At 43.8% G+C, this 22,054-nt stretch overlaps 1 protein-coding gene and 1 long non-coding RNA gene across 2 annotated transcripts; both read left to right on the top strand.

The window, feature by feature from the left end:
* The first annotated feature begins 818 nt into the window (after nt 1-818).
* Nucleotides 819-20,259, top strand: LOC113919342. Its single transcript, XR_003518960.2, has 4 exons — nt 819-2,123; nt 12,540-12,716; nt 19,434-19,520; nt 20,019-20,259. It is a non-coding gene; the product is annotated as an uncharacterized LOC113919342 (long non-coding RNA).
* On the top strand, nt 2,789-8,993 carry KCTD12 (potassium channel tetramerization domain containing 12). The gene has a single exon (XM_027588225.2). It carries the CDS (start codon nt 2,954-2,956, stop codon nt 3,935-3,937), a length of 984 nt encoding a protein of 327 aa, XP_027444026.1. The 5' UTR covers nt 2,789-2,953; the 3' UTR covers nt 3,938-8,993.
* Nucleotides 20,260-22,054: the final 1,795 nt, after the last annotated feature.

Genomic DNA, 22,054 nt, shown 5'->3' on the forward strand with positions numbered 1-22,054 from the left:
CAGTCCCTCTATCTCATTTCACAATTCTATTTACTTCATGGCATTTATCTCTACCTAAAGTGGACTTACCTATCTATATACTTATTATCTCTCTTCCTCACAACACTGTAAGCTCCAAGAAGGCAGAGATTATGTTTTAACACACTGAGTAGAAGGCACTTAATGTATATTGGTCAAATGAGCAAGTGAGCAACAGATACTTATTGAATATGCCTATTCTAGGCACTGGGGATGTGCTAATGAATCAGGCAAACTCCCTGAACTCCTGGAGTTTGCATTCTAATGCAGGGAAACAGAAAACAGAAGGGGAAGCTGCTTGGGTGGGGCTGCGCTATATTAAATAAAGTGATTAAGGTCTTGCTGCAGTTTTGAAGAAGGTGAGGAGGGAGGCACCTGAAGAAGGTGAGGAAGATAAGGTGGGGGAGGGTAAGCCTTTTAGCAAAAGAGATAGGGAGTGCAAAGGTCCTGAGCAAACAGTGGGGAGGCTGAAGTGGCTAAAGCCAGCAAACTGCTGGGTGAGTGGCAGCAGATGGGTGGAGAGGTGCTGGGGAGTGGGGGGCAGCTCCAATCCTGTAGAGTCTTGTAGGCCAATGAAAGGAGTTTGTTTTTTATTCTTTTGTGAGATGGGAAGCCACTGGGAGGCTTTGAGCACAGAGACATGATCTGATTTAGGTTATAAGAGGATCCCTCCTTTTGTTCTGGTGATAAAATATTGTAGGGGACAAAGGGGGGTGCAGTTAGCAGACAATAATGCAATAATCCAGATAAGAGATGATGGGTGGCTTGGTCCAGGGTGGTGGGTGGGGAGCTGTGGGGGGGAAGAACTTGTTAATAGTCTGGAAGTATTTTAAGGGCAGAACTGAAAGGATCTGCTGGTACAATGAACAAAGTAATGATATAAAAATATGTACAGAAAGAAGGCTTTTCTGGGGTATATAGAAAAGAGACTGGTTTTGTCAGTCTCGTGACACTGATATGCCAAATAGTAGCACAACCATCTAGAAATTCAACATTGGAACTTGGGACTTTTTGTGTCATCTATTATTTCTCCCAAAGAACAAACAAAAAAAGAACGGTCAAATATATTCAGTATCAAAGTCTGTACTTGCAATTAAGTGAGCTGGTTTGGGGCTTGATCATATTTCAGCATTCTGACATGAATGAGATAATTGTTCAGCAGACATAAACATTTCAAAGTAAAAATGACACTTACCCATGAGAAGATTGTAAAGCTCATTGGGTAGTTACAACAAGGGTAAACATTTTTATCGAGAACAAAGATCTCCCCTGATTTATCCTGACTGACGGTCCATACTTCAAACTGATCTGACAACTGCTCAGACTTCTGACCCTTTGCCTACTGGGCTACACGGAAAGCGCTGTGGATCAGATTCAACCTTGCATTCTTCACGATCTGGCGCTGGCAAATAGAGGTGCACAACACGTAGTCATTGACACGGTGATTTCTTAACATCCTTCACCGCCCTCTCTTCTGTCCTCGTTCTGTAGTGCTCAGTAGCGCTATATTTTACTTTCCGAAGTCAGGGTCAGATAATCACCACAAATAAGAAATTTCAGAATGTGTTGGGCCTGGGTAGGCTGGCACGTGGAGGGAGCGATCCAGAGGGCTCCTCGGCCTGGGAAGCCAGGGAAGGCTTGGGGCGGTGCGGGAGAAGGAGTGCTCTGGGCTGCCGCGTGCCCCATGAATGCAAACGTGGAGGGAGGAGTTACAGCACAGGTGGGATGTAGGGAAGGCCTTCCCAAGTACAAAGGCCCTTGAGACAGAGGACGGCCTGGAATGACCGCGGTGCACGAGAGAGCAGGCGCACCTGGACCTTCGGGAGGAGAAACACGCAGGGGCTGAAAGGTGGTTTTTCCAAATTACGTTAGATCCGTAAAACCTCCTTGTTTTGCGGCGAGATTCAGCGAAGGCTGAAAGGGCGCGGGAGGCGGATTGGTTACTTCGGCCTCCATCCTCAGGGGAACGCGCCACCGAGCGCACCCAAGTTCTCCCGTGGCCACTGCAGCTCATTTCCTCCTACCTTGAGGTCTCTCAACCAATGAGTTTGCCTCTTCACCCAGAAAATTAACTATCGGTGACAGTTCTACGGCTGGAGAGTGAGGTGAGTTTTTTGTTTCTCGGGCTTTTTCGAGGCTACTCGTTAACGTCAACACTATCTGGCCGCCTCCGGACTGGGGCGGCCCCTTCCTCCCTCCAGATTGTTGCCGGCTGTTGAGGACTTTCAGCAACAACACAACCGACCAGGGCAGCGCCACAGCCCCAGTGTTTAAAGCGGCCAGTTCCTGAGGCGACCGGGCCGAGGCGGCCGCGCACTTTTCTGCTGCCCGGGCGGGGGGAGCCGAAAAGTTTACGTCCTCCTTCCAGGCGGGATTAGGAGGGGAGAGGGTGCAGTGACGGCCCCTCCGAAGGAAGCTCGTCTTCCGAAGCGGCCCGTCCTAGGCTCTGTCCATCTTGGAAGGGAAGAAAGTTGGGCGGGAGCGGAAAGGGTTCGAGCGCGGGCCCGGCGAGGTGGAGGTGGGGCGATTGGGGAGTCGGGTCGCCCCCGACGCGCGCAAGCCGGGGTGGAGCCAGCAGCCGGGCGCGGCGTCAGCGTTTAGGATGCAAATCGATTCCCCGCTCCGCCGTCCCCCCCCCCCCCCCCCGCCCGGGGGAGCAAGGCTCCGCCGCTCGGTGGCCGCCCCCGCCTCCTGCGCGCCGCGGCGCCGGAGCTGGCGGCCCTACTTAAGCCGCGCGCCGACCGAGACCCGACACTCGCCTGGAGCGCGCGGGTGAGGCGGGCTGAGCGCACCGGGGTTCTCGGGGGCTCTGCGCGGCTCGCGGCGGCGGCGGCGGCCGGAGCGCGGGGCTGAGCCAGCGTCCGAGAAAGGCGGCGGCGGCTTCGGCGCGCGGCCCCGCTCCCTCCCACCACCCCAGACCGGCCACCTCTTTGCCATGGCTCTGGCGGACAGCACACGTGGATTACCCAACGGGGGCGGCGGCGGGGGTGGCAGCGGCTCGTCGTCCTCCTCTGCGGAGCCGCCGCTCTTCCCCGATATCGTGGAGCTGAACGTGGGGGGCCAGGTGTATGTGACCCGGCGCTGCACGGTGGTGTCGGTGCCCGACTCGCTGCTCTGGCGCATGTTCACGCAGCAGCAGCCGCAGGAGCTGGCCCGGGACAGCAAAGGCCGCTTCTTTCTGGACCGAGACGGCTTCCTCTTCCGCTACATCCTGGATTACCTGCGGGACTTGCAGCTTGTGCTGCCCGACTATTTCCCCGAGCGTAGCCGGCTGCAGCGCGAGGCCGAGTACTTCGAGCTGCCCGAGCTCGTGCGCCGCCTCGGGGCGCCCCAGCAGCCCGGCCCCGGGCCGCCGCCGCCGCACTCGCGGCGCGGGGTGCAGAAGGAGGGCTCGCTGGGCGACGAGCTGCTGCCGCTCGGCTACGCGGAGCCCGAGCAGCAAGAGGGCTCGTCGGCCGGGGCGCCGTCGCCCACGCTGGAGCTGGCTAGCCGCAGCCCGTCCGGGGGTGCGGCGGGCCCGCTGCTCACGCCGTCCCAGTCGTTGGACGGCAGCCGGCGCTCCGGCTACATCACCATCGGCTACCGCGGCTCCTACACTATCGGGCGGGACGCGCAGGCGGACGCCAAGTTCCGGCGAGTGGCACGCATCACCGTGTGCGGCAAGACGTCGCTGGCCAAGGAGGTGTTCGGCGACACCCTGAATGAGAGCCGGGATCCGGACCGGCCTCCCGAGCGCTACACTTCTCGCTATTACCTCAAGTTCAACTTCCTGGAGCAGGCCTTCGACAAGCTGTCCGAGTCGGGCTTTCACATGGTGGCGTGCAGTTCCACGGGCACCTGCGCCTTCGCCAGCAGCACCGACCAGAGCGAGGACAAGATCTGGACCAGCTACACGGAGTACGTCTTCTGCAGGGAGTGAGCTCCCCAGACCCCCTCGCGGCTCCAGCTCTCCCATTCCCCTCCTTCCTGCCAAGGAGAGGATTATAGATCTCCCCTCCTATCCCACGCCTTTCCATTCCCCTGCCTCCCAGCTTTAGTAGCTGGGCCAGGCCCACTCACCCCGCCCCCCCACTTGAGAACCTGCAGCCGCAGATCCTCTCGGCTTCTTCGTCTTTTTTGGACCCCGCTAACCGAGAGAGCCTAGATGCCCCCCCCCCCATTGCTTCCTCTGTCCCCTGACTCACACCACCCCTCCCTTGAATTGTCCTTCAGTCTGGATCTAATGGGGGCAGTGTGGCCACAAAGTTACCAAGTACCTGGGGATGGCAGAATTGTTCAGAACCTGATTGGACCCTGTCCAGTGTGTAGAAGATTGAAATCCCAAGCCCTTTTGACTCATTCGAGGCTTAAGAGATCAGAATTGAGAACACTGGGAATAGTGTTTTAAAAGGTCATTATGTAACCTTTTGACCCTTTTTAAAGGTAGAGTTTTAGAGGGCTGGATGGAAGACTCTGGACCTGGAATTAGGATCCCGTGGAGGCAGGTCAGTGACTACAAAATGACTAAAGTTTTGACAAGTTACAGGTAGAAGTAGGAAAAGAATCTAGTGCTGGCACAATGAAGGATCCTATCTCTTCCGTGCACAATGAAAGATCTTCGCCTGTGGCTTAAACTTGTATAAAGTCACTCTCCTGCGTTAGGAGGCATCCTTTCTCCTTGGCTCCAGCGCTTGATGCGCTTAGTTCGACTGGTCGACATGGCCGCCCTTCCTGGCGGGAGGGAGCAAGAGTGCTGACGCCGGAAGGGCCAGACAGCCCAGGTCACCAAGCACTGCGGGAAGTCACCTGGCCGTGACTGTAAACGGAGCTGGGGAGTAGTAATGCACGTCGTGGGTATTAAGAAAGCCCATATTCTTGCAGTGAATGGCAGTAGGACCTTAGCTCATAAGACTTGGGGGGGTGGGATGGGGAGGGAGGAAGGAGGGGTGAAGGGGTGGGAAGGGAGGAGCAGACACATTCATTTATTATTTGAAAGGTGGAAGTTTGTGCCATCCGTTCGAGTACACGCACATTTAAAAAAATAGTACACACAAACATGCAAAGCATTTTATAAAGATTAATAACAGATCCACTCTTATCTGGCAGTTTAATGAACTAACTGTTTTGAGTCGAAACTTAGAAGTTGCTGATACTTACATAACCAAAGAGTTACCCAGTAGTTTTTGAACTTTAGTTTCGTTTTTTTTTTAAACTTTATTTTCTTGTTGATTATAAATCCTGATTTTAAGATGTATTAACAAGCAAAATCTGTTTGATTTTGGTTAAACTTAAGATCTCTTCTTAAAAATCCGTATTTTCTTCAAACCCAGCCAGTGTTGACTTCTGGGCAAACCCCGAAATCCTGAAAATGCCCTTTCTTTCCTGCAGATGGTTTAAAATGAAGGTGGAATCTTTTTGGGTGACAGCAGCAGAGCCATAGAAGCACCAAGGGCTGCCCATCTGTAGGTAGTTGTACAATGACATGTTTTTAGACGAAGGTGAAAAAGTACTTACAAGTGGGCCGAGCAATAAAATAGTGTTTTAGGTAAATGCAAGAGAAACAGAAGGAGACCTGGTTGCCTTATACCTTTACTCTAACATGGAATAAATTCCCACTGCATATCCTGTCTACACCTTAGGTGAAGGGAAGTAAATCCTTGTCTTTCATGCTGTGTGGCTCCTTTGGATATTCTGTGATGACGGAGAAGCCTTTCCTTTTTCATTGGTTTAGTAGTTTCTCTGAAGTATGTTTTTAAAGATTTTGTAAGAGTCGTTTTCAGTGTTCAAATTAGTGCTATTTTTCTTCTTTTTAAAAATGAATCTTGTACTGTATCTTACTATGTCCATAACAGATACTAAGAATTGGAACAGTTTTATTCTTAGATTCATGTGATCCAATCTGTATATACCATATATAAACATTTTACACGAATCATTTAGTTTTTTAATTCATTTACTAATGCTAAAAGATTTCCTATATTTACCCCCAGTAACGTGCATCAGATGGTGTATATACTAAAGCAACATGTTTTCATGAGTTTCTTAGATCTTTGTCTCTGGGGACACCGGGTTAGGAAAAAATACATAGTTTTAAAACTGAGTTTGCTCCATACTTTTTTCCTGGCTATTAGTTATGTACTAATAATGTGTCCATTAACTGTCCACTTAAGATCGAGGTACCTGTATTTTTAACCCACTAATTCTATTTTTTTTTAATTGGTAAACAAAGATTTGAAGTCTTTTCATTGGAGTTACATTTTTAGAAAGGTAAAGTTAGCTTTATGTATGAAGACTGTAATTGTAAGAGAAATGGAAGCAGAAATCCAGGAAGTTGGGTGTGTTCTCAGAGTAGGTGATGCAACAGAGCTTATCTCTGTTCCAAGCCTGAAATGATTTAGCAAAGTCGCTTTCTGGACAAAACAGTGCCACAGAGATTTCTCCATGCTATATGGTGTTCTCTTAGATTGTGAGACAAAAAACACATACTTGAGAACATTTTAGGACAGATCAAATCCACTGACAGATGGCAAGACTCTGGGATTCTGATTTTCCCTGTTAAATCTGCACAGCTCCGGGAGTCATGGGAAACTGCTGAAGTTTTGTTTGTGCCACTCAAGTCTTAATGAATTTTATCTCGTAAAACTTTGAGTTGAGCTGTTCCACTTCATTGGGCATACGGATCTTAACTTCCCCACACACCCTGGCTTCCCTGCAGTGCTCCCCTACCCCTTTCATCCCGTCAAAGACTGGGAATTTAAATGGTTAGAGACCTAAACTGACTTCTGTTCCTAGGGATGACTGTCCACTCTAAGGTTGGCTGTCGAAAAATGAAAATACTCTACTTTTAGCCCAAAGTAAAGGCTGGGTAGGAAACTCATTCTATGCTGGGTGGATCCTATAACTGTGGTGAGGTGACTTAGCATAGGTGCTTTGGGGTTCCCTCTCTTCCATGTGCCGTGGGCCACAGAAGGACCCTTGGTAGTCTACAAAGTGGGCTGGAGTGTCGGTGGTCACCTCTGAGCTTGGATGGGATATCGAGGGTCCATACGAGTAAGCCCTCCAAAGATACCATTCAAATAACCTGGGAGAATGTTATAAATGATTCAGATAATTATGACTGCAGGAAGCTGACCCAGTGTAGTGTGCATTTACCATGGCTTTAATGACTATTTTGTTCATAAGTACCAGGGAGTGACATGAGATTTAACAAATTTCATTAAAAAAAAAAAGAATTGTTGACAGTGGTGGTTAAAAACACAGGTACCATGCTCAGTGCTTTTGCACCAGGTATTGGATAAGTCGCCTGTTTTTTAATACATGTAGACCATGAACCATAGTCAGTCTAATTTTTCAAATTGTACGTTGTAGAAAATACTCCTTGGAGGTGTGAGACTTAGACATTTTTTTTCCCTTTCAGTACTGTTTTTATTCTTGTGTTTCTTTTTTTGTGGTGATGGTGGTGGTGGTTTTTTGTTTTGTTTTGTTTTGTTTTTGGCATTGATAGCAAAGTGAAAATTTGTAATACTAGCCAAATTGTCTTCTCTTTCAAACCAGATCCATATATGGGGCCTGTTATTTCTCTGAGGAAATGCATAATCTGAATTCTCAGACAAAAATGGGCGACTGGCAATGCTCATAACATATTCAATTTTTATTGGACTTTTCCATGGAGTGTTACTACATTGAAGCCATGTAAGGTGAAGCTTTGGTAATTTTTTACTTTTTAAATTATGGTAAATTCTAATCTAATATTCAAAACATTTTGTACTCCACATGAAAAATGCTAAATTATGGTGCAAGATTTTAGAAAAGTATTGACTGGAGGGGTTGAATTCTGTAAGAATTTCTTTTATAGTCTCAATCATAAGTACTTTACTCAATTGACTTAAATTTCTAAAATAGTAAACTGAATATTTTTTATTGTAAACTTAGCAGAGTAAATCCTTTGGAATTTCTTTTGTTTTTTCCTTATGATAACTCATTTAAAAACTGAATTAGTTTTCTTAGATGACGTAAGTCTGTCTTTTGAGAATAAATAAAATACTCTTGGGTTTTCAGTGGCTATAGTACCTTATGCAGGGTTTCCTAGAGCCAGAAACAAGTTATGTTGAAGTTAACTTTTCTTTGTCACAATTTTGGACAATAAAAATCTTAAAGATCTTTGAATTTGAAGATTTAGATTCTCTACTGGGGACCTTGAAACTTAGATGGAAGAAATCCAAGCAGACAATTTACACTAGAGTTTAATCTTGTGTGGTAGGATGATGAATAGTTGATCAAGAATCCTTGTCACCTTATACATTTTGTGTTTTATTTCCCCACAGGCCAAGTTTTTTTGTATTTTAAATGTATTTTGAGGTATGTGAGCATTAATTGTAATGTAAACTATTATACAACTGTCTTCGTGACTTTATAGGCAAGTGAATTTTGCCATTATGAGTACAAATGATAATTCGTTTGTGATCACTTACCCATCATTAGTGACATTTAATGACGAAAGTTTAAGACGTCCATTGTGGATGTTAATTTTAAAGACATAAATTATATGTTATTTAAATTTTTCCCTACATATGAAAAACTCTTATCTGCCAAACAATCTAAGATTTCCACAGAGCTCCCCAGGATTATGCAATTGTTAAAAACATTATATGCTAAGTGATATGTATCACTGAACCATTTTCTCAAAGTAGAAGGGGAAGGGAAAAAAATCATAACGATTATCAGACTTTTCTAATGAAACAGAAAGCCAAGAAAAAAAACCCCCCTCTGTATTTTAAAAAAGACAATTCAGACGAGCCCAAACTTTAAGTGAGAATTTCTTCAACCATCCAAATGCTCTAGAGATTTTTGTTCTCCCTGTTCACAACCAGTTGTATAATAGACCTACTTGATACTGTTTTCCTCCCTGTGTGTGAAGTAATGAATCATTGATTATGTGACTTGTTATGTATTCTATTAAACACTAGAGAATAAAACATTCACTCCTTTAATTATTCCTTTTGGCTCCTGGGTATGGATTGGCTTGAACACTGGTCTGATTTCATTTAAGGGGTTAAGGAGTGGGAATGAATGCTTCCCAGGTTGTTGTGGGGCTGATGATGAGCATTACGCCATCAGAAGACCTCCTCTCTGTGTAATTGGCCCGCTTGGCTAGGAGGGAACAGGCTTTTCCCCCAGAGTTTCTTGCCAAGAATGCGAATTGTCAAGGTGGATTGGTACTCAATGTGGAGGAAGAGTTCTTCACATTTTCTTTGACCTCAGTCTTAGCAGCATATTGCAAATTGTTTTGAACGTGGGGAATGAAGGTAGAGATGCCTTTTAAAGTTTGTGGAGGGGGTGGGGCGCCTGGGTGGCTATTTGGGTAAGTGTCTGACTCCTGATTACAGCTCAGGTTACATGATCTCTGGGTCCTGAGATCGAGCCCTGTGTTGGGCTCTGTGCTAGGCATGGAGCCTGCTTAAGATTCTGTCCCTCTCTCTCTCCTGCTGCTCCTCCCTGGCTCACACTTGCTCTCTCTCTGTCTCTCTCAAAGAAAAAGTTCATAGGGAAAAAGAAATAGAAACTTTGAGACATGCCTTAATTAAAAGTACAATTCATGAAGTTAAATTTCCAAAGAATGTTGGGAGAAGATCTGCATTTTTATGATAGGGTCTCTTTCCTGCATCCCCTCCATCATTGGTGACACTCCTCTTGAAAGAGAGCACAGTGCCTTCTGGACTGAGAAACCAGCCAAGCTGAAGGCAGTGGTACCGGAAGCCGGGAGTGCGCGTGCAGAGTGAGCCAGGCTTCGCCCTTCCTCTTTGCTTTTGCCTGTATTTCCTCTAGATAGCTTTTGTTTTGAAAGTGTGTGTGTTTATGTACAAATACACATAAACAATTTGGTTTTTGAAAAGTTTATGTGAAAAATTTAAGCAATATAATTTTTGTATATAATAACAAGTCAATCTCCCTCCTTCAGTAACCCCTGGAGGGTTTTTTTCCCCCCCAGGGGGAACCATTTGTATATTTTTTCAGAGACATCCTACATATAATGAATATATATATTCTTCCCTTTTTTTCGATTCAGTAGGAATTATACCTGTCCTGTGCCCTGCTTTCTTCTTTGGAGCTCATGCAGTGCATGGGTGAACGTGTAGCAAGGATCGACCTCATTCTGCTTGCTAGCTACGGGATACTGTGCATGATGGGTCATTGTCTGGAAGTGTGTCATTTATCTCACCAGTCCTTTCTTGATGGGCATTTAAGTTTTCAGGTTTTTTGTTTCTACTCCAAAGAGTGCTGTATTGAATATCTTTTCACATATGTGCAAATATGTGACTCTTTTTTGGTTTTTTTTAAGGATTTTATTTTATTTCTTTGACAGAGAGAGACAGCGAGAGAGGGAACACAAGCAGCGGAAGTGGGAGAGGGAGAAGCAGGCTTCCCGCCGAGCAGGACTGAGCCACCCAGCCCCCCTTTATGACTCTTTTTTGTATGAAGTGATGCCAAGAGATACATCACCTGTAGTCACTGTTTTCTCCTGTAGTGTCTACGGAAATGCAAGGATTCATTGGGAGCTCTCAAGGGAATGGGGATGGTGGTAGATGGAGTAACTCTAGAATCATTGGATCTACAAGTGTGAAGTTTTATGTGGCCTTCATACTGAGGACAAGTCCTCCCTCCCAGGCCCCCCATTTTTCTATTTCTGAAGGTTATCCTTATTCCATTTTTAGTCTAGGGTTTTTTTCCTCCCCCATGAAGTATGGCTGACACTTGGTTTTTAGGGATATAATATACAAAGAGGAGCCATAATGTCATAATGTTTTCTCTGGGGGGAGTTGGAAAAGGATGGGAAGCTATAGAATACATACGGGGCCCTTTCTGGAATATCAGTTGGACTAACAGATGTGTATATTTGATTTGGGAAATGAAGTCATTTAATTGGCAGGCAATTTACAAAAAATCTGTTTTATGGAAAAAATGATAAATTTACAAGAACTTCAAAGAGAGAACCCAAGGGGCGCCTGGGTGGCTCAGTCGTTAAGCGACTGCCTTCGGCTCAGGTCATGATCCCAGGGTCCTGGGATCGAGCCCCACATCGGGCTCCCTGCTCAGTGGGGAGCCTGCTTCTCCCTCTGCCACTCTCCCTGCTTGTGTTCCTGCTCTCGCTGTGTCTCTCTCTGTGAAATAAATAAATAAAATCTTAAAAAAAAAAGAGAGAGAGAGAACCCAAAACATTAAAGATACTCTGAACTTAAAAAAAAAAAAGATATTTTGAACTTGTCAAATCTTAGGGACAGTTCACCCTCCTCTGTCATTAACAACTTGGTGGTGGGGTTGAGAATTTCTGCAGGTATATGCTGGGCTTGTTTCTTGATGAATAGTTTAGAGAAAATGTTAACCTCTTTTTTTTTAAAGATTTTATTTATTCATTTGAGAGAGAGAGAGACCAAGGGAGAGGGAGGGAGGGGGAGAGAGAGAGAGAGAACAAGGGAGGGGCAGAGGGAGAAGCTGACTCCCTGCTGAGCTCAATCCCAGGACCTGGAGATTCCACCTGAGAGGAAGGCAGATGCTTAACCATCTGAGCCACCCAGGCTCAGAGGTTAACCGAAATGTTAACCTCTTAAGTTCTCAGCTCTATTCTGTTCACATAAGAAGTTTCAAGGTCAGTCTCCCTTTGGGGCCAGAATGCACCTCTCTTCCAATCACAGACCCCCCCCTAAGAGTGGGCTGTGGGGCGAGGTAGAAAGGAGGCACTCAGGGGCCACTTTAGGCCATTAATTCTTAACTTGGCTGCTGCAACTTTTTCTCAGGCACAGCCATCCGGGATTCATTCATTTATTCAAAATCTCTTGAGCACCCACTATGGGCCAGACTGTGCCAATCTGTGAGTAATGGGCATTAGAAGGGAGCCAAATAATAACAAAATAACTTGGAGGTGCAGGGTTAGGATAGTCTGAGGAATTGCTGGGGAAAGAAAGGGGGATACCTGACTCAGCCTTAGGCTTCCGGGAGGAGGTTGTGCCAGCACGGAGGCTTAAAGGTAAAGGAGAGAAGGGCGGGGGGCTGCTTCTAACACCTGAACACAGCGAAAACCAGAACCTCATGGGGGAAAAAAAAGCCCTCTGCCCCCAAAAACAAAAACAAAAAAAACAACCAGCCAACCAACTAAAAAGCTGGAGTGGTAGTAAGAGCCAGATCAGGGTGACCCTCATAGACTGTGTTAAAAGATAGATGTTAGTGTTTACTGAAGAATTTTAAGAATTTTAAGTAAGGTATGAAATAATAAAAAATAGTGCCACTTTTTCAAAGACCACTGGGAGCTCCGTGGGGGATGGCTTGATGGGCCTAGGGAGTTGGAAACCAGTTAGGCAGCTGTGTATGGGGTCAAGTTTATGTACATTGAGCCACATGGCAGAGCACCCAGCTGCGAGGGTGGGTAGGGTTTTGTTCACCTTTCTCCTCTCTTTGAACCTCTCAGGCCACGCAGTTTTCTATGAGATTTGCTTGCAATGTATTGGGAGCACCATGTTTGAATGAGGAATTCTTCTGTTAATCCCTAGATCTGAGAATCGAGAGACATTTTATGGAGTCTTTGAGAGACCTAAGTATTTAGTAGGCACTTTACTGAGCACCTGTTATAGTACATCAAGAACTCGGAAACACCAACGCATCCTTTCAGCTTCAACGGTCATTCCCTGAGTCCCTAATATATTTGAGACGCAACAATCTCCTTTCAGGTATGTCTTCTTTACCTTCAACAGTGGAGAGCAAAGTGGTAGACTGGCCAGGTGAAGGGCCTTTACTTCTGACACTACCAGAAATCATGGAAAACAGCACTGTTGGGCCTTATACACTTTGCATGTCTAGAGTTTTATGAACACTACCTTTCCCCCACAGTTCTTTTAAATACCCTTGATAGCTACTCAGAGTGATTTCTCCCCCTGTTTTTCAAAGGGAAAAAGATGGAGCACAGGATTGTGGAGCCGGAGGTGGGGTGGGAGGCGGGGTGGGGAGAGCACCCAAAGGGGCTTGGGGTAAGGGGCTTCCTGGATCAAGTGGGGGCCCCACTCCCCTGGACTTGCCTTGACATGGGTGAAGGGAGGAGAGGATTAAAGAGGACTATTGCTCTTGGTCGTGATGGAGAAACGATGACCATTCTAACCTGACTGAGGACATGTTGTGTTTTTATTCATTTATGTGCAAAACTGAAGTCCAAGCAAAATTAAAGCATAAGAACAAGAAAAAAAAAAGATGAACCACAGTAATGACAGATTCTAAAGTTAGTTATTTGGACTTCCCCTTTGTTTTATAACAGTCAACATTTCCCAAGTGATTTACAAATTGTTCCTCATTAATTCATTCCCTCTCTCCATTCTACTTTCCAAGTGGGTGAGGGAGAGAATCTAAGGTTAGAACAAGCCCTCATTTCTGTATATAGAAGGAAAAGGGCAGTAGAAGTATCTTCTTGTTCAGGCTTTATCTGTCTTTGAAAAGCACTGAATGAAACCACAGTTTCGAGCGAGAGGAATGTGAAGGACATTGACTGGGGGTTTAGGCTCCCTGGTGACTTGGGCTGCTTGCTTCTACTTTATATGCTGTGGTTTTAATCTTCACTTAGCCTTGACATTGATTTACCCATTTATGGGGGATGGGGGGAACATTTATTTCTTTATATTCGCCTCAGGGCTCAACACAGTACCTAGCCCATAATAGGTCATCAATAAAAGTTTGTTGAATAAATGAATGAATGCTCATGTTCATTCATCCTGTTTTAGGTATTAGGGAGAAAAAGAACAAACTTAAAATTTGCTCTTTACTTTTTTTTTGGTAATACTACTAAGAATCAATAATGCCTCTATACATATATATTTTTTGAGAAATTATAACTAGTTTCATAAATCAATAGAAATGACTACCCTTCTATATGATTTGAAAGTCACAAAGGTTACAAAAAGACCTAAAGTAATGTGGGTATTTTCTCTGAATAGTTATTAGGTGGCAGGTGCTCCAAAACCCCACATCTTGACAATGTTTCCATTTTATGATGTAAGTCAAGTTCACTGAGAACCATGTTATAGGCTTTCATCCAGGGCTAGTATTTATTACAAAGTTTCAAAAATCTTAACTGGAAAGTTTCAAGAGGTGCCTCTTAAGAGTTGTAGGAAAGAAATTTGACCTCCCTGGAACACTGGAGTATACGGTTCCAAATGTTCTGCTGGCAAGGGTTGTGGGTTTTTAAAACAACAGTTGCGAGAGCTTAAAAACAATCAATGTGTGCCATGATGCTCCGACCTTACAATTCTGCTCAGAACCACGTGTGTTCCAAGTGTTAAGTACTTTCCATGAGCTAATGTCAGAGTCACTGCTATTTGGTCAAAGTGTTGCCGGCTCCATCTGGGAGTGTTACTTTTAAAATACAAGCAAGAAACAACAACAGTGCTATGGACTGGATGTTTGCATCCCCCAAAAATTCGCATGTTGAAATCCTGATCCCTGATGTGATGGTGTTCAGAGGTGGGGCCTCTGGGGGGTGAATAGTTCGTGAGGGTGGAACCCTCAAGAATGGGAGCGGTGCCCGGAGACAAGAGACTCCAGAAAGCAGCCTTGTCTTTTCCACCATATGAGGACACAACTGGAAGCTGGCTGTCTATAAACCAGAAAGTGGCCTCTCTTCAGACACTAAATCTGGCAGCGCCTTGGTCTTGGACTTCCCCGCCTCCAGAAGTGAGAAGTAAATGTTTGTTCTTAAGTTCCCCCAGTCTATGGTAATTTTGTTACAGCAGCCCGAACTCTGACAAATAACAGTGAAACTTTATTGTTGTATTTCTCCTCTGGAATGTAGAGGTTCCTTTTCCTGGAATCTTAGAACAATTCTCGAAACAAGTTTCATGTGATTATCATCATACAGTTTAATTCTAGGTTTGAGTCAGTTTGGGGATAAGTAAGAAAATCAATGCTTTGTTTTAGTTTCTGGATCTAACAGATGAAGAGAGTCTTTGGGGCTTGAATCCTTTGACATTTGTCTTTGATCCACTCTATGACATAAGTGATAAATCTGCCATTGACTTCTGGTTAAGAGCACGGTATTAACTCTCACTTAGTTACAGCAAATTAAACAAAAATGATCATTAAGAAAGAGCAGAGAGAAGGAAGTCATTTCTTTAAAAATGTTGAAGTTAAAATTGCCACCTGCTGTAGTGAGAAACTATGGGAAACTCACCTTTTTAATTGTGATACACAGTTTCCTTATCGAGAAGTTTTAAAATGAGGGCTACAGTGCCATGAGGATCATTGTTAGTGGTTCTGTGAAAGACATGGATCTTGGAGACATGCTTAGTGATTATCAGTGCCATTCACTTCAGTCTTTGTCTCTCAGAAAATGAGAGTCTGCAGTTCTAGTATAAAAATCAATGTAGAAATGTTTTCCTCAATCCAAAGTTTGGAGTTTTGTGATAGTTGGGTAGTATGTTATGTTCCAAAGAAGTTGCCATAGCCTTTTTAAGAGATGTATAGCTAAAGTAAACTTTATTAATAAAGCTAGGGCTGTGGGAAGCTAAAATAAACTTTATTAGTAAAGCTTTATGGAACTTCTGTCTTCCCTAGTAATTAACACTTTGCGCCTGTTAAACCAAAAATGGTTTAGTCTAAAAGCCAAAGGCTTAAAACACACACACACACACACCCTAAAAAGAAAAACAAAGAACCTCAAATGAGCATGCTTTTGTTTTAGTATCCTATAAGCAATGTCCATAATATTTTTTAAGCAAAATGAAGTATATTTGTTAAAAATAACTTTCTAATTTTGCAGATACAAAACCATAGTTGTCTAGTCAACCACCCTGTACTGTATGTACTGTTGAAAGCAGCCGGAAGCTCTTGCGCATGTTAATTTCCCCTGGAGGGGAAATGGTGAGAGGACAGGGTTAGTCAGGCATTGGGTAGCAGGAACGTACGAAGCATAACTACAAAAAGACAAGAATTCTTTTTTTATTTTTATGTAGGAACGTCAAATTAATAAACCCGTATAAACCCTGTAGGTAGACTTACCTTTATTGCAATAAGAGCTACTGGAAATTAACTTGAAATGATATTTAGCAGTTTATTAGTAGACAGAAGGGAGGGGCTATCTGTTAAAGAATTTGTGGTGTTGGAGAAGATAAAAAAGTTCCGGAGATGGGTGGTGGTGATGGCTGCACATCAATGTGAATGCAGTTAATGCCACAGAACTGGATATTTAGAAATGGTGAAATGGGGGAGGGGTGCGCACCTGGGTGGCTGGGTTGGTTGAGCCTTTGACTCTTGGTTTCTGCTCAGGTCATGATCTCATGGGTTGTGGCACTGGGCCCCCCGGGGCCCTGCACCGAGCAGGGAGTCAGCTTGGGGGTTCTCTCCCTCTGCCCCTCCCTCCATTGCACCTGTGCACACCCCCCCGAATAAATGAATAAATCTTTAAAAAATACGGTTAAGTGGTACATTTTCTGTATGCGTATTTTATCACAATAAAAATAATATGCGTTTAAGGAAAATAATATAAAAAAATAGAAAATTATGAAGAGAATAAAAATTCTTATTGTAAAGCTACCAAACCAACATTGACATTGAAATCACCTCTAATTACAGTGAAGAACCATGGAAAGTTGCTCTTCCGGTTGTCTTATGCCAGTAACATAATGCTCATACATATTTGCAGTTCTTCAGTTGGAAGAGTTCTGAATCATGCAATAAAATCTGCCCAATAACTTTAGGTAACCTTTTAATTTCTGAAAATTTGAGAATATATGTTTGTGTCAGTATGAGCTTAAATTTGTATTATATGAATATTCTATTTTTGGTGCTTTGTCCCTCTCCATTAGCTCAAATAATTAAGAGTTGGTACTCGAAATGAAATTCCACCCCATTTGGAATTTCAAAGGGCTTTGCGAGAACATTACAATTCCCATTCCACAAGTCAGAGGCAGGAATAAATAATTGTTCAGGACGGTAAGAGTGTTTAGAGTCAGGAATTAACTTAGCATTTCTAATGTTAAGAAAGGTCCTGGTCTGGGATGCCTAGCTGGTTCAGTAGGTAGAGCATGCAACTCTTGATCTCAGGGTTGTAAGTTTGACCCCCATGTTGGATGTAGAGATTACTTAAAAATAAGATCTAAAAAAAAAAAAAAGAAAAGAAAGGTCCTGGTCTATATCCTGTTAACATTCTCATTGTTACATAAATTCATTTAGTGTTTGCACGGCTTATAAACATAAGGCCAATCTTTTTTTTAATAGATTATTTATTTATTTGAGAGAGAGAGAAAGAGAATGAGCAGGGGGAGGGGCAGAGAGACAAGCAGATTCCCTGCTGAGCTGGGGACTCTGATGCAGATGGACCCCAGGACCCTGAGATCATGACCTGAGCTGAAGTCAGATGCTTAAACCTACTGAGCTACCGAGGTGCCTCCCATAAGGCCGGTCTTTATGCAACAAAGCTATGTAATGGAAAATCACAGTAGTGGTTTTAAGATTTCAGAATAATCGCATGGATTGGAACTCTATACTGGGATATGTTCCACAGAATTTTCCCAATGCTCATCTGCAACAGGAGGGTGAAGGATGACCAGAGGATGTGAGAATCTGTCTTAGCTGCTTTGGGGTTGGCATCATTTGGGAAATGAATCAGAGCTAAAGGTTGTCAACTCAGGGGGAAGACTGTGCTTCAGAATAATGGATTATAAACGTGGGTGAAAATTAATACTGGGAAGAATATATATACCAGATGGCAGAGGAACCAACTTGATTGAAGTAGTTTGGGAGATGAGACATACAGATCAAGGAGTGGTTCTCAATGGGGTGGGGATGGGGTAATTCTTCATCCTCCCCAGGATCATTGGGCCATGTCTTGAGACCAGGGACACTATTAAACATCTTATTAACATACAGGATAGGCTCCCACAACAAAGAGTTATTTGGCCCTACATGGTGATAATTCTGAATGCATAGGTAGGCAAGGGTATACCACGGTAAGGCATTTGGTTCAAATGTGGACCAAGGCATTGAATGTTAGGGAGTCCCAAGAGGAAAGGGTTATGTGACTTGTCAGATTTGGGATGGGCTAAAGTGAAGAAGGGAGATGGCTGGTGGTATTTTTGTGATCTTGGTGGGTGTCCCATTGGAGCAAGCCGGGAGAAGCCAGGATATGGAATAGAATTGAACGGGAAGTCTTGCCAGGCAATGTATCAAGTCTGGAGAAGGGCAAGATGGTACCCCAGCTTCAGGCGGCAAAATGAAGTTTAAATGGCCCTAGAAAAAGAAGTGGATAAATATGGTGGGCCTGGGTAGGTGAATGTGGAAGAGAGTCTGGGAAGACAGGACTGGTCAAAAGTAATGGAAGCCAGCAAGTAGAACAAGCGTTCTCAAACTTGTTTGCTCCATTAGAGTCACTTAGGGAATTAAAAAAATACTGACGCCGGGGCCCCACCTCAGACCAATTCAATCCGTGTTTGGGGCAAGGTTTGAGACTTTAATTATGTTTATAGACATTTCCCGAATGTGTCTCACGTGCAGCTAGGGTTAAGAACTGCTGTCCCCATAGGTCAGTAAAGTCAAGGAGGAATAAACAGGGTGATTAGAACAAGGCTGAAATAAGCTGCCGTGTGAGATTGGGGGCTGCCTGTCCTCTGCCCTGGAGTTTTGCTACCTGTCCTTTGCAGGAACCTGTGCGGGTTGCTGCTGGCCTCGAGCCTGGGTTTCACTTGCAATTTGCTGGTAGGAGGTTGAGCCGGGCAGGCAGGGGCTCACTTTTTACTAGTGACCAGTGACAGAGCTTTGCATTTGAACTTCCAGAAAGACCTCAAATTGCCTTCTGATAAAAAGGAATCACTTAGGAGTAAAAATAATCTTAAGTTTTATGGGCAATTAACAATTAGTTCATATTATATGTATATAAGACAGAGAGGTATGACATGATAAGAGAAGAAATGAAAATCCATCAAACTGTGGATATCTTGGGGAAAGTGCACAATTTTCTCTACAGGTAGCTGATAAAAGCAGCCTGTTAATCTCACCTCGGTGCCCAAGGAAGGATGATGAACTGGCCAGAAGGATGCCTAATTGTCAGAGGGGCATCCCCTATCTGCCCTTTCCAGTGTGGAAACATTCTTGAAAAAACATGCCTTTCTAGCAGAAAGGGAATATGGGTGAAAGCATTCTTTGCAGATTCCTGGGACATTTTCAAAGGGATTGAGTAAGTGACTGGTGGTTAGAATCTGCTCTGTTTTCATCTGTCTCTGGCGGGGCCTGGTGGCAATTTAATATTCTTTATTATTATTTTACATGCAACTTCCTTCCTAGCTTATGATTCCTGTCAGGACTGTGTGTTATTACCCATTAGTCATTTTTCTTGGGTTGGTCTATAATGCTTCAAAAGAGGGCTGGCGTGTTTCAGTAATTTTGCCTACAATTTGATTTGCATTCTCTAGAATCCCCATTTAGTTTCATCAGCACATTTCCACATCCAACAGCTGGGCCTCTGGATGGGATCATTTACATACATTAGCAGCTGAAAGGTAAGCACCAGCGACCAAAGCTGGCCTGACATTTTCCCAGCACCTCACCTGACTTTTCTGGAAGTAAACTCTGCCTCCCTTATTTGTAACTGTGTCAGTGACAATATTCTGTGGACAAAAAACTGTTGGTCTCCAGGCAGCTTTTAAACTAAAACGCTTTGTTGGAAGGCATTGAGGGATAATCAGAGAACATGTTCTGTCCTACTTCAGGGTCAGGGGAGAATATCGCTCCCCCCCCATTACATGTATGTTTATTATTCGATAAATGGCAGAGAAATTGGCTTCTCAATTGGTTGATGATTGTCTGACGGCAGATAATCTATTAATTCATAAACATCATTGTGACTGAGACCCCTGAACGATTCTCCAAATGGCTGACATGACCCAGTCAGGACTTGGGAAAGATGTCATGTGAGGCTTGCAAAGCTCACGTTTTTTCCCCCCATCATTTTCTTTTTAAATTATTTCTATTAACATATAATGTATTATTTGTTTCAGGATCCATCATTTTCTTTACTCACAATTAAATTCTTGAACTGTGGTCTTGGTCTGTACGGTAAACTGAAATTGTCTCCCCACCTTCCCTCAGAGATATCTCCATCCTAATTTCTGGAACCAGTGTTTGTGAAAAAGATGTCTTTGCAGATGTTGAGTTAAGCATTTTGAGATTACATTATCTTGGATTATGCCAGAGTCCCCCTAAATGCCGTTGCGAATGTCCCTGTAAGAGAGAGTTAGAGGGAGATTTGAACACAGACAGAAGAGGAGTAAACCATGCAACAACCAGTGAGGCTGAAGTTGGAGTGATGTGGCCGCAAGTCAGGGGATGGTGCAGCCACCGGAAGCTGGAAGAGGCAAGGACAGGATTTTCTCCTAGAGCTTCTGGAAGGAATGTGGTCCTGCCAACACCTTAATTTCAGCCCAGTGAAATCAATTTTGGACATTTGGCTGTTGGACTATGAGAGAATAAATTGCTGTTGTTTTAAGCCACCACATATGTGGTGATTGGTTACAGCAGTTTTAGGAAACTAATAGGGTCTGTAAGAGTCTATCCCATGGATCTTGGACAGGTTGCTTATTTATTCTGGTATATCAAAGTCAGTGAGTTTCATTTCTGGAAATAAATTATTAACATTCTTGATATTTTTCATTTGGTATCTCATCTATGACCCATTTATTCTACTGAGTCCTTTCTGTTTAGGCAAATGATCTTCCTGAAGAGATCCCCAAACATGGGACAAAGCATTTGTGAACAAGTAACCTAGAAGACTCAGTGTTCCAGAAAAGAGAACAATTCTCTGCTATATATTGAACATTGATCATCTCACTGTTTTACTTCCTATTCCAGTTTCTATGAGATAGATAGAACCACTGTATTTTATCAGTATAGAATAGTGTTGTATAAGATACCATAGAATTGGAATTATACTCGACTATTCTCAGACTTCACCTTTACTTCCTCTGCAGTTATTTGACTATGATTCACTGGGCTGGCTCAGGAGTTAATGGGACACTGTAGTATGGGTGTCACTGAGGATAATGTGGGCCCTTGGGGGACCTATTTCTATACAAGTTGTGAAGCCCAGTGAAATGTTTCAAGAAAACGTAATGGATTTTTGGTTTTAGCTAAAGGTCCTAGAAATGGATAAAACAAACTGCTAGAGATTTTTAAAATGCTCTTCATAAAAGCTCTTCACGAATTTTTCTATTAAAAACCAGAGAAACAGAATTCTTTTTATAATCATTGACCCTCTCATATGACAATAACTGCTTCTTAAAGGGGATAGGACATAATCAAGTTGGAAAACTGAATGGTTTCTTTTTGCAGAGAATTTCAATACATGCTGTGTGTTTGTGTTTGTGAAAATGTATCAATAAGCAAGGAGTTTTTAGAAAACTTATAATTTTATAGCAAAATTATAAAGTAAATTTTCAGTTAAATGTAAATGATTATGTTTTCCCAAGTACCTTCCCTATGGAAATGGGAGAACTCTTCAAAATAGGTGTGAGTCATTTGTACAGGAAATCTATTTTTAAAGCTTAATTTTGTTTGTGGGTGTAAAGGAGCAAATTTTGCCACCCCAAGATATGCCTCTTTGGCATATTGACTGTTCTGAGCTGGTTATTTTTAAGAAACTGCAGAGGCAAGAGAAACTCTGAAAACTGAGTAGAAGTTAGCTCGTAGTAAGAGACATTTACATGTGTAAGAAAAATCTCCATTTGTAAGTTCCTTCCTTAGTATCAGGAAGAAGGGGACGTTCTTAAGTCATTAGAAATTTGTCAACAGAGAGGACAGGGGGCTTAAATCTGCATAACAACCCTACCCTTCTTTACTGTGCTTTTCCTGGTAAGCTTCTGTAACTCACTCCCCAACTCCAATACCTCCTTTTGCCTTTAGCTGGAGGTGATATTTAAGATGATGGCTTCAGGGGCGCCTGGGTGGCTCAGTCGTTAAGTGTCTGCTTTCGGCTCAGGTCATGATCCCAGGGTCCTGGGATCGAGCCCCGCATCGGGCTCCCTGCTCCGCGGGAAGC

This window comes from Zalophus californianus, chromosome 3 (assembly GCF_009762305.2).
Source record: "Zalophus californianus isolate mZalCal1 chromosome 3, mZalCal1.pri.v2, whole genome shotgun sequence".
Classification (NCBI taxonomy): Eukaryota; Metazoa; Chordata; class Mammalia; order Carnivora; family Otariidae; genus Zalophus; species Zalophus californianus.